At 40.2% G+C, this 13,005-nt stretch overlaps 1 protein-coding gene across 1 annotated transcript in view; it reads left to right on the top strand.

The window, feature by feature from the left end:
- The first annotated feature begins 2,269 nt into the window (after window positions 1-2,269).
- LOC144710904 (uncharacterized) overlaps window positions 2,270-13,005 on the top strand; it is a 29,785-nt gene continuing 19,049 nt past the window's right edge. Inside the window, exons 1-2 of the mRNA XM_078584748.1 lie at window positions 2,270-2,606; window positions 3,198-3,379. Coding sequence (XP_078440874.1) covers window positions 2,270-2,606; window positions 3,198-3,379 — 519 coding nt within the window. The remainder of the gene's footprint in view (window positions 2,607-3,197; window positions 3,380-13,005) is intronic.

The following is a 13,005-nucleotide window of genomic DNA, read 5'->3' as shown; positions in this document are numbered from 1 at the left end:
CAGGGATTCGTACGGATCAATTCAATGAATTCTTTCACTAAAGAGCACCCACTATCTATCCTTAGTGTCGCCACACTAATGGCTACGGGATCGGCCATACTCATCATATGAGTGAGGCTAGATAGTGCTATTCTATCCGGATACTTCAATGTCCTTCTCGTGTATCCTTTGAATAGGAATGTTTAGAACACATGCTTAAAGACGACTGATCTCCGTATTATGATCTCATCATAATTCACTAAGTCCGATCATGTATTCATGGACTTCATTATATGCATCACACGTGCACTATAATGAATATGTTCTATTAATGAATATGGAATGAGATCTGGAATGTGTGATTGGCTTGCCGGCCACATATATTTCCATCAGGTGTACCTCGTCGGCGTGGCTCGTGGTGCAAAATTGTTTTGACATCGGTGGCGATTTGGAGCGGGTGGAGCGGAGATTCGCCGGAGAGATCAAGGCGGATCGATGAGTAAGGGGGCTGCCGGAGCTATTGGTAAAAGGCGGAGGAGAGGGGGAAGGTGACATCCGGACATTCGTTGGCGCGTTGCTAGTGGTGGCGTGGCATCAACGTCGACCGACAATGATGGCGAGCAAGGCGGTACGGTGGTCCACCTTTGTTGCAGATGATAGGCCGTTACCGCAGCGACTGGCGGGGGTGTGGTCGATCGACCGAGCTTGCAATGGTGAACAGTGTCATGGGCGATGGTTCTCAACAATATGGAACCCGTTGCCATCTCAAGGAAGGGGTGGGCGCCAATTCGAGTGCACACGGAGTAGCTTGCAGCCAGCTTCCCACCCAGGGCTCTACTATGATCTTCTCTGAGTGACAGGAGGGGAAGGCCTCCAACAATCCACCCTGAAGGGGCAAGTTCAAGAGCCTGAGCGTCACCTTCACCCACCACGTCAGATGGGCGGCACCAATTTTGCAAGCTTCATTAACCGGGTATTGGTCAACGTCTGCTTGGGACGAGTCGTGACCGGCGGGTTAAGAAGCAACGGTTGGGGTGGCAGCTCAACAATTGATGGCGCAGCCCTGGCAGCAACCCAGATACGTCTTCAGAGACGTCACCGTCGACCCCGACGGCACCCGCCCCAACCCCGGATACATCTTCGGAGACGTCACCGCCGCCCTCGATAGCACCGGCTATTCGCGTTCAGCCCGTTTGGCAAGCCATGCCCGGATTCAAGTATCCTGGGTAATGGACACCATATCGTTATCTTTATGTCTTTGTTTTACCCATTGTCTTGATTTCAGTCTTCGTCACTCGTTGTTTTCTTACGCATCTTGGTCACGTCTTGATCACCTGTTTGTTGTTGTTTTCCTTGGTTTCCCACTTCGTTTCATGTTCTAAGGTGATAGGATTGTTTGAGTTCATTGTAGGGTCATTTTGGTCAAAGGGCCCCCACACCCCCCTCTATATAAAGGAAGGTTGGGTGCCCTAAACATTCACGATGATGAAATTTGAAAAGTTGTTGTTCTTTTGAAAATGATGGTTTCTTCCCGATGAGTTTGGGCTGCGAATTCGGAGAAGTGTGGTGACTGAGGAGGAAGAAGAACTGAGAAGATTGAAGAAGAAGGAGGGCAGGAGATAGGAGGGAGATAGCCGGGAGGCGACCAGCCACTGCCATCCGGCCGCCAGCCGCGCCAAGACGCCACCACGATCGTCGAACCCACTGCTCGGACGTGGTGCAGTTCTGCCGCTGATCCGCCAGCCTCGCCTGCCCTGTGGGTGCCTCGCTAACCGTCTCCATCACGTGAACCGCCTTGCAAGCTCGCTAACGGACCGCGCCACCCTCCTCTTCTTGTCCCCCGCACGGCCCGACCAGCTGCCTCGCGCTGCTCCGCCGCGACCTGCGTCGCGATCGGTTGGCACCACCCTGTCCATGCCGCGTGCGGTCGTTGCCGCCGGCCCCGACCAGTCCAGTTGCACAGGTGCCTCCCACTTCATCCCTGACTGTGGGGTCGAGCGTCCGCCCGCCCCGCTACCAGACTAGGCATCCTGTGACTTGCTGGTCACCGCAGTTGCACCTGCACCGTCGCCACCCCGTGGTCAGCCCTGACTAACCACAGTAGCATCTCATCGCCCCCCATCTTCGCTTGAGCTGCACCGTCGCGTGCAAAACTTCAACGACCGTCGGGTTGAGGCTCGACGCTGCTGCCAGTCGTTGCAGTGCCCGACCCCTCCCGTGGTCAGAGGGTGCCGTCCGTGTCTCCTCCTCGGCGTTGCGCGCTCCGTTGTGCGCATGCCCTCATCGCGACATGCGCACCCACTGCGCCTCACGTCCACGCTGCGCTGCGCACCAGCGCCACGCCGCGCGCCTCTTGCCGCACCACGCCCAGCGCCCGCACTGTGCCTGTGGCCTTGTGCCGTGCCCTTGCGTCGCACCGCGTGCCACGCTGCGCCGCGACCGTCAACACTCTCGCTGCGCCTCCTCAGAACGCGCCGCCGGTTGCGACGCCAGCCCCGTCTCGTTTACGCCCGCTACAGCCTTCCCGTCATCGACAACCTCCACTGAACCGACCGCGATTATGCGGGACATCACCGGACGACTACTAGGTACGCCGTCCTCCCTCGCCTCGTCTCTTATTTCTTGCAGTACGTCTTCATTTGCCTCCACCGCACTCGGGTTAGACGTAGGTGAGAGTGACAGGTTGAGAGAGAATTACGCCTATTTGAGTGTCATACCCGGTTTGGTACGAGTCGGGTACGCCCGACCCGTGCGAGCACCCTCCGATGGGATATACCCCGTTCGGCGTCGTAGCAACCTCGTCCGTCCGGACGAGGGTCAGGAGGATTACCTACCCATCTCCAGGTGACCCCGTCGTCACCCGGACGTCGGCTCCCCTTCGGCTTGTCGGCAGTTGCACGTACGAAAACCCCTACCCGAATCATTTCATCATAGCTCGTCCCCGTAGGATTCCTCGTGCCCGACGACAGTTCCCCTAGCCGTCGCGCACTGACACTTTGACAACGAGCACGAATCCCTCGGTGACGGCCGGACCTCGTCTCGGACGTGGTCATGCATCAACAAGGCTGTCTTAGTGAGTGGTTCCTTGGGCAGCAAAATTAGCACCGAGCACACAGTCCTAAGTGGTAGTAGATAGAACGGCAGCAGCAATTCTTGGGCACTAGCAACGGCAGATCAAAATCCGACGGAATTCGGGTGACAATTTGGCGATCTCACAGGGGCAATTGTGACGCGCCCGATCTACGGCGAACGTGAATTTTCCGAGCAGGAAATTGTAGCCGTCAATCTGTCACAAGAGGTGGGCTTCTGGTCGCGCAGCTACAAAGGGGTTGGGGAGGGAAATCAAACGGCCCATCGGATAATTAACTCAGATTCCATCGTCGACCTCCCCTGTCTTTCGGTGACTCGAATCTACACCAATCGATGGAGTGTTTCACCCTGGCGAATGGGAATTTGGAGGAGAAGAATCCTGCGAACAGGATGAATTCCGTGCTCCTGGTTCCCCTCGTCCTTCCTCTTCTCCCCTTCCTTTGTGCTATCTCTTCTCTTACGAAGGGGGGACACCAGAAAATAAACAAACGGTGATTCTTTCTTGTTCTCCCTGGTCTAATTCTTTAGGGCACCCTATGTTCCCTTATAAAAGGGAAGGGAAATGGGCCCCCCAAATTGGGTCAACCAAGGGGAGAAAGGGGTCCATTAAGGGGCCCCTTATATAATAGGCCCCCTCATTACAAAATGAAGAGGAAGAGTTAAATAATAAAGGAAAAGGGGAGAAGGCTAGAGGCCCCTTCCCGTGACGATGAAAATGCAGGCACGAGATGCGTTGCGGTGCGACGAAAAACATGACGACGAATATGGTAAACACAAGACACAACTAGGAAAATGACGAAAATCAAAATAGGATAATCGAGCATCTCTTCACCCGGCTTTCGATGACAGTGGCCGATAGCATGAACGACGTCCTCGATGATCCTTGATGGAGTGCGCCATCATGAGCCCTATTAAAATCATTGGGCATTGTGGAAAGATAATCTTCAGCGATATATCCATAATATAAGTGATTCCCACGTTGACTTGATGAGGCTTGAGTAAAGCTGACCATTTATCCTATACCTGCCAATCTCCATGACTTAGGCCATCTTTCTAGTCTACTTGTGTTCTATATCTCATTCCAGTTGTCTAATTCAACCAAAGCTCGGTCCACTTTACATATTATCAAGTGCCCAATCCACTCAGTAGAGAGACCTAGTAAGACCAATATTCGTGGAATAAAATTAATCTTTAAAAATATGTATTCTAACTAAAGATGTAATCAACTTCCTTTTTCCTCCCAACCATCACCACACATGTTGAGGGAATGGTAAATAAGACCACCCACACTTGGATGGCAGAGTTAGTAGCATCCCCTCATGCCATGTGCCCCTCCCTCTAGGTAAAAAGATGCTTCCACTACCACCTTTCCCACCACCATCACTACTACATACTAAATATAGCAACCGTACATTGATATACCCCTCAAGGTAGACACTGCTACACCCTCAAGCGCACAATAATTATGGGAAAGGAGTTCATGGGAGACCATGGGTTAGGGAATCAAAGATATTACCAAGAATATCTTTTAGTGTGGGGCCCTCCAAACAGATGGAAATATATATTTTTGGAAATCTAACTGCACATTTCATTTCTCATTAAGTATTCATTCATATAGTATATTCATTCTAATGCACCTTGATGCTTATGATTGAGTTCATGATTACATGAGCTGATCTAGGGAATTATGATGAGATCATAATACCAAGATTTCAAGTCCATATGCGTTCAAAAAATTCTCTAGACGCAAATCAAAGTATCTTGATAGAATATCACTAGCCACTCCCACCCATATAGTGTGTATGACCAATCCCATAACCATTAGTCTAGAGACAATAAGTATAGATAGCGTGCTATTTTCAGAAAGAGTTAAATAAGTTAAGCTGTATGAATCCATGAGTGGTATTCTACCAAAATGTCTATCAGGTTTATTCACATCATTATAAGTAGCCCTTTAATCTGAGACGTCGAAGACATCTTGTGGATGTGTAGTTAGATTTTGATTAATTCTTAAGCCTTCAAAATCATGGGATTATGAACAGTCTTAGCTCAGGTGCAGCAATAAATTCATAAAGATGATTCAATGGTAAAGATGGAGTGTCTTCCCATGGTATAAGAGGATATATCTCAATGAAGAGGATGTGACGAATTCATTAACAAGGGAGTTGAATATCATACAATAGTTCTTGGTTCGGTTTTGTATGCACCAGTACTAATTTTGATGATTGATTAGGGTTTGATATTCACATGTACCCTTAGTTGTACTAGGATCATCAAATAGATGAGAAAATATATGTACATAGTAGTTGATGATATAAAGGTTCCATGAGTGAGTCAATACACTTCTTTGTATCTTCCAGAGACCAAGTTGTAGCTAACCAACCCACAGGGCAAAGACCTAACATATCAATTAGGCTAAATTAATATGTAGTTATTATTCAATAAGATAATATATGTAATTCATATGAAAGGCCAACAAAACTAATTCGGCTTCCAAAAGTCATGAAATAGACTAATATGCGGACCTTGAGGACTCTGCATAAATATGGTTTTGGACATCTATAGACTAACTTAAGCTTTAGGATCTTTCTAAAAATTTCCATTCATTGCAAATGGAGAAGGCCCTAAAAAAATTTACCAAGGCTAAAATTTTCAGTCGCCCACCCATCTTATCCCTTTTCTGATTAGCTGCTTCGCACTTTCAAGGTAATTAAAACTACATAAAAATGATGATAAATAATATGAATTGTTAGGAAGGAGGTGAATCGAGGTATTGAAATCTCTGATAGAACTTTAATTGTCATTGGTTACCATACATGAATGATCCTTTGTATGTTTGAGACCCCTGAATACTTTAGGATATGGTTAATCGTCAAACCCTAATACATCATTCAGTTAGTTCTTATGTAGAACAGGGATCATTGGAAAATTGCTTCTCAAATATCCTCACTACTCTAGCCAGGGATTTATCAACATCTTCCTTGAGTCAATCTCCTCTATTATGAGGGTGGAAAATCCCATCTTGATAACTCAATTACATCTGTGCTTCTTAATCTATCAAAAGTCAAAACATAGTCAAAACATATGTGCTTCTTAAGTCAATGGATCACTTATACAGCTATGACATGTCTCATGTATACTATTATTTCGAGATGCATATAGATGAATTCAATGAACTCTTTCTGCAAACAACACCCATAATCTGTACGTAATGTATCCACACTAAAAGACACACAGTCAGTAGTATGTACCATGTATATATCATCAGAAAGTGTTATTCTATCTACATAATTCAATGCACATCTCGACTATCAATCAAATAGGAATATTTAGAATAAGTTTTTATAGATATCATTATATTATAATATCATCCTAATTCACATGGTCATTTCAAGTATTCATTGACTTCACTATAAACATTACATGAGAATAATAATGAAGAAACACTTTTTAAAATGAACTAAAATAAAATATCATGGTATGATTGGCTTGACGATCACATAATATACATTATCTAGTTGTCCATGAAGCAGTAGGAAGTTAATTTAGTCAAACTTATCTTTGCATGTTGGATTGAATTTGTAATTTTATCATTGCTTTCTTGATTTCCTTCTAGATTTTTGCCAATGTGCCAAGGAGTGGCAAATAGATACCTGCCCTAGGAGAATTTTTCTGGATAAGACCATCTATTTTCATTCAAGATCAAGATTACAAGGCATAGAAATTATTTTCCAATTTTTTCCACATCATTTAATATATTACATTCATAGAAAAAGGCTAATGCCCTGAACAGTTGGGGTATGGGTGCATTTCAATCAGGGTCTTCCCTTATTTGTACTAGTGGGATAATTTTATTAAACTCCTAAAACTGAAAGTATATATTTCAATGACCAAAATCCATGTCTGTGTGACCTTCTAGACCCATGTATCAATCTAGTTAATTACTCCAATGACGCAATAACCTTTATAGGCCTTCAAGTCAATTAAGTTTATCATCATAAAGATTATTTATTGACAAATAAATTTAACCCAATCAATAGGTCAAGTTTGTAGCATATAGGGTGCCAAGCTATACCTTGTGATCTAGAAGATGAAAAATGAGTGTATTGACTCACTCATGATATAGGTCTGTCATCAATTACTATGTACGTATAATCCCTTATCCACTTGATGCTCCTAGGGAAGTATCAGGCACGGTCAATCGTTCAATATTAATAATTCATCTAACTTAGTAGTGATGCATTCAGAAATCCTCAAAATACTAATCTATGACATTCTAGTGCCTTGGCCAATGACTTCGTCACATAATCTTCTTTGAACTATCTCCTCTTATACCAAGAGTAGATGATCCCATCTTGACTACTTAATCTCCTTCATAAACCTCTATCTTCACTCAAACTAAGACTATTTGTAGTATAATGATTAGAAAATTATAAATCATAGTCAAAGTGCAACCATCCGTCCACAATATGTCTTTATTATCTCAGGCCAAAGGACCAGTAACACAAATGTGATGTGAATCAACATGATTGATATTTTGGTATATTACCATTTAGGGATTCATACGGATTAGTTAAGAGAACTCTTTCTACTTAAGAGCACCTACTAGTTGTTCTTACTATCTCTACACTTATAGATATGATATTGGCCATACTCATCATGTGAGCATAACTAGATAGTGCTACTTTACATGGATACTTTGTATCCTTCTCAAGTATCCTACAAATAGAAAATGTTTAGAACACAGGCTTAAAGACTATTGAACTCCATATAATGATATCATCATAATTTACTAAGATGGATCGTATATTCATGAACTTAATAATTAGCATCTTGTATGCATTATAATGAATATATTATATTAATAAAAAAAATTAGAAATGGAATGTGGGACTAGATTCCAACCACAGATATTTCCATTAACTAGCTTGGCCTATTATAGTGGATTAGAAAGAGAAAGTTTGTATGGATCAAGGAAGCACATGTGGCCTTTGAAATGCTCAAGAAGGCATTATTGATAACTCTGGTCCTTACCTTCTTGGACTTTGACAATGCATTCATGTTCTAAATTGATGCTTTGACCATTAGATTATGGGTCATTCTGAAGTCGTGTACAAATGAATGATCACCTACTTCAGTTAGAACCTTCTGCCAATGTTGAATTCCAAAGTGGTGTACAGATGACATTGAATGGCTATTGCGATGGGTGTCTAAAATGGTGATATAATATAATGTTCTAGAATTTAATCATCTGGATGAACTGGTGTAGCATTCATCACCTTTTTTAGTATAGGGATATCCAAAGGGAGAACTATCACCTACACTCAAAGCTCATTTGGCTGAAATTAGGTGTGAGGTAGAAATTTACCCAATATCTTCATCACCAAGATATTCTATCTCATGCAGTTGCCTCCATGATGGGCGCTTGGTGATACCTAGCTTGTCACTGCACATCTCTGTGTGCATCTCAGCTTCCTAGATACCTATCAGAGAATCAACCAGCAGATCTTTTGGCTGGAGTGAAGTATGACATCAAGATCAAAGTTAATGGATGCCCTCTACTAAAAAAGTTGTGGAACATTTTTATGTAATTTCTAATTACATACAAGTAGAAATTCCATAAAATTTTCCTCTACTTTTTTAGTAGTTTTAATCAACATATAGATTGATCTATTTATAGATAATTTTGTCCCTATGAATAGACCCGTTTCTCGTCATATACTTTCTATAGTTTGAAAAAAGGTAGATTTAGTAATAATATTTCATAAGTCTAAACTATAACACAATGATTAATTCACCTTAAAAATACCATTAACTTTCAGCTTATCCAATGAGTAGCCGTAGGTGAGCACAAAATATGAAAATAAGGACAAGGAGAAAGTAACATTGGATTTTCTATCTTTAAATGCTATATTAAGGGTGCCTTGTTGGCATACCCATAAATCTGTGACTTAACGAGACAATTACATGGCCTGAAGATGAGGCAATAAATGACAGGAGAAAATTATAAATTCACATATTACCATTTATGAGATGAACTTGGCTTTGTCACCAGTTCTATCACACCTTACAACATTTGACTATAGGATAGCTTCATAATATATCAGAGTAGTGACTTACTTGAGGTGACAACATTAATATAGAAGTACAGCGTAGTGATGGATCTACGCCCATCAAAGGCTACAAAATCAACCTGATTTCAGTTTGAGCCCCTAGGTGGACTCATATGCATTGAGTTTTCTTCCTTGTGAGAGTTCTGGTAGAAGGCATCTGATACACCCTAGAGGCCTATTCAAGGATTAGTCATCTCATAGAGGGGCCAAAACACAATGATCAAAGGTGAAAGTGTTCACCATTGTCCAACATGCACCTGTTTTCAGCGCTATTGGCAGTAAGACCATGTTCACCATCAGGGGTGCATGACAAAGATGCACAATGCTTCATCCATCACGAATATTGGATCGTCCTGATCTCAGTTATGATTCACATCACTGTAGTATCCACCTGTAGAAAAACAATCTGGATAAGCTCATCATATAGCAACTAGATGATCCAAACATTAGATATCATGTATTTCAGTCTAACAATGATGTTTAAGAAGGGCAATATTTGGAGGTTTTATGTGAATTTTTTAGGTTTATAAATATTGCCATCCCAATTTCTTCTGCATGTTTGTGGAATGTTTTTGCAAGAGTTTCAAGGCATGAATATTTCTCCAAGCTGGATTTGGAATCATCCCATCACCAAATCAGTATGTGTGAGGAAGACTAAGACGACGACCTTCAACATGCATCAAGGCCATTATAAATATGTAGTGGTGCTATTTGGTTTCCCCGACATTCCCTTAAACATTCTAGTTGTCACGAACATGATGTTCCATCTTTATTTGTTGAGATTCATATTGTCGAACATGATTATCTCATTTTGTCGATCTCAGTTATTCCTATGGTGTAGCAAGGTAAAATTTCCTTATTTATGCAAAATTCTTAAGTGACAAAGAAAGTATACTCCTATGACCTCTACCCCCCACTTATGTTTGTTCATGGGTGTGACTAAAGAATGTAGCTACATGCAATTCCAAACTAAAAAGTAACAACAAAACAAGCAATTCAAAAATACAAATTAGAAGAACAAACCTTGGGTGTAGCGACGTTGTTGTACCTTGCTATTTAGATGCTGCCACCTCTTCCGCACAGAATTACAGCAAAGCAAGCAAAAAAAAAAAGACAAGGATGTGCATAACTTGGCTTGTTTTTTTATTGTTTTTATTTTAAGAAAGAAATTTATCAATAGCAAACTAAAAAAACATGCAAACTAAAAACTAGATCTCATGCTGAAAGTAGTGATACTACTATGCTAACATGAGTAATTCTATTCCCATATGGATGTATTTGTATCTCATGGTGGTGTTCATGCCTCGGTGGCTCCATATATGTTTGATAGAGAGTGGAATTTTCAGCATATGGATACCAATGCAATAAAAACCCAAATAAAATAGTCCATGAAATACCTATATGATCCCCTAAAACGATATACAAAGATGTTTTCCTAGCATGATGTACCAAGTTGTTTAGATGGGATATTATAGTCAAGAACCATATGGGAAAGACTTTTATTTTCCATAAAATGATCATACCAATCTGAAAAGAAAATATTTTTTAACAGAAAATATGAAATTACAGATTGATTAAGCATGACTATTTGAAAATATTCAGCTTGAAAACTCATTTTCTCATTATTGAAAAGATGATTATGCCAATCAGTATAAAAAATTTACTTAAATTTTGCATTAGATTCATTTATCTAATTATTTTCTTTTTGAAAGATATGACATGAAGAGGCAAATATGTAAGATTTAAATGCTCATTCGTGGATATTAAAGGTAAAGCATCAAACAAGTTTTTTTCAACTACTTTAATATCATGAATGAAATATATTTCTTGCTCTTCATGATAATCACATATACTCATATTTTTATTCTCCCATAACTCCTTTTTATCCTCAATTAGATCTTCCATAATAAAATCATCTTGTCTCCTTCGAGCTCTGGAATAAAGTGCTTGTGGAAATGGGATTGGTGGACAATAATCATCAAAATCTAAAATATTTAAATCACTAAGTCATTCTTTTTCTTATTCTCATCTCCATTAATCAAATTTTTGAAATCATTGACCAAATCAGAAAATGATTTTTCATCTACCTCATTTGCATCCCTATCATGCATGATATCATTATCGCTGATTTTATATTCATGAATTTCATCAATGAAATTAAATGGTACCTCACTGGGTTCAAGTTCATGAATATAATCATTTTCATGGAATTAGTATGAAGATGATGAATTAGAAATTTGAAAACTTGTAGAAGATTTGAGTGAAGGTTGATCTTCCCTTTCATCATATGGTCGTGCAGATTGGAGTTGGGCTGAAGCTTCTGAAGACTCATAGCTCCTACTGATTTGCATTGATTTCAGCATGTCCATATGCATCATAAGGAGCTTCTTTTCTTCTTCCCAAGCTTTTTCCTTTTCTTGAAATCTTATATACTCCTCCCCTAGTTTGTTTTCATCAATCAACTCCAACAAACTTTGGTTATTTTGATCATGAGAAATAGATGAAAAAGCATTTGAAGATTCAGAATTGACAAAGGCATATGGATTACAATTGTCAGAAAAATGAGTGATATTCGAAGCACTTTGCATGTTTTTCTCTATCATCAAATCAAACAATGTTTTATCACCGGGATCGGAAGTAGATGGAGAATAATGATTTGAATATTGGGAATCACAGGAGGGATGTATGTCAGATATTCTAGAATTGGCATATTCATTTTGTTGCATATTTTTCATGGTTTTCTCAATCATCAATTCAAACAAAGTTTTATTGCCAAGATCAGAAGTAGAAGAAGAATAATGATTTGAAGATTGGGAATCACAGGAGGAATGTATGTCAGAAATTCTAGAATTCGCATAATCATTTTCTTGCATATTTTTCATGGTTTTATCAATCATCAATTCAAACAAAGTTTTATTGCCAAGATCAGAAGTAGAAGGAGAACAATAATTTGAAGATTGAAAATCATAGGAAGGATGTACGTCCGAAATTCTAGAATTCTCACATTCATTATTTTGAAATCCATTCATATTCCCCAAAATAAGATTATTATCATGAAAATTAGGAGGAATAGGATGAAAATTAGAAGAATCACTAGAAAATTGATCATATGAAATAGAATTTCTGGAATTGTATCGACTATTGCCAATTCCCTGTCTACTCCTTTAAAATTCACTCAGGGAAACATTGAAATGATCATATGAAGGATTACAATACAAATTTGAAAACTGAGGATTAACCGGAGCATGTGAGTTATAGTTATTGTAATAATCAGGGAAAATTGGTGTTGATGTACCGATGTGATCACAAGAATGGGAAGAATAATTTCCCTGATTATATGGAGAATAATTTCCCATATTTTCCATATTTCTGTTATGGAATTCACTAATTCCACAACAGTCGAATATTTTTTCAAGCAAACCCCTTTTTTTTAAAGAAAAATCAAATTCCAATAGAAAACACTTGCATAGTATTCATCATTCAAATATGTGCTCAAACGAATCCCTAAGCCGAAAAAAAATGAAAGTCAGCCTTGTTGGCTCCCTGGCAACGGCGCTAAATGATAAGTTCAAACATACGTGTTTATATGTCATTATTTAAGGGTTTCTGAACTTAATCAATAAAATTTATTTATCCCTTAGTGTTTAAGTAAGGGGTCGAACCCTAGGGAGGTGATAGGGAAATTCAATCTTTATCGGATTAGAGATTAGCACTCTAGGTTTAACAGATAATTTTTTTACTCAGATTTAACAGATTTTATGATTAGTTAGAAATTCTTGGATCAAATTGCTAAGTAATCTCCCAATTAGATTGACTATATTTT

Source organism: Wolffia australiana, chromosome 13 (assembly GCF_029677425.1).
Source record: "Wolffia australiana isolate 7733 chromosome 13, ASM2967742v1".
Classification (NCBI taxonomy): Eukaryota; Viridiplantae; Streptophyta; class Magnoliopsida; order Alismatales; family Araceae; genus Wolffia; species Wolffia australiana.
Note: the sequence above shows the minus strand (reverse complement) of the source record. Positions and strands in the feature narration are given on the sequence as shown.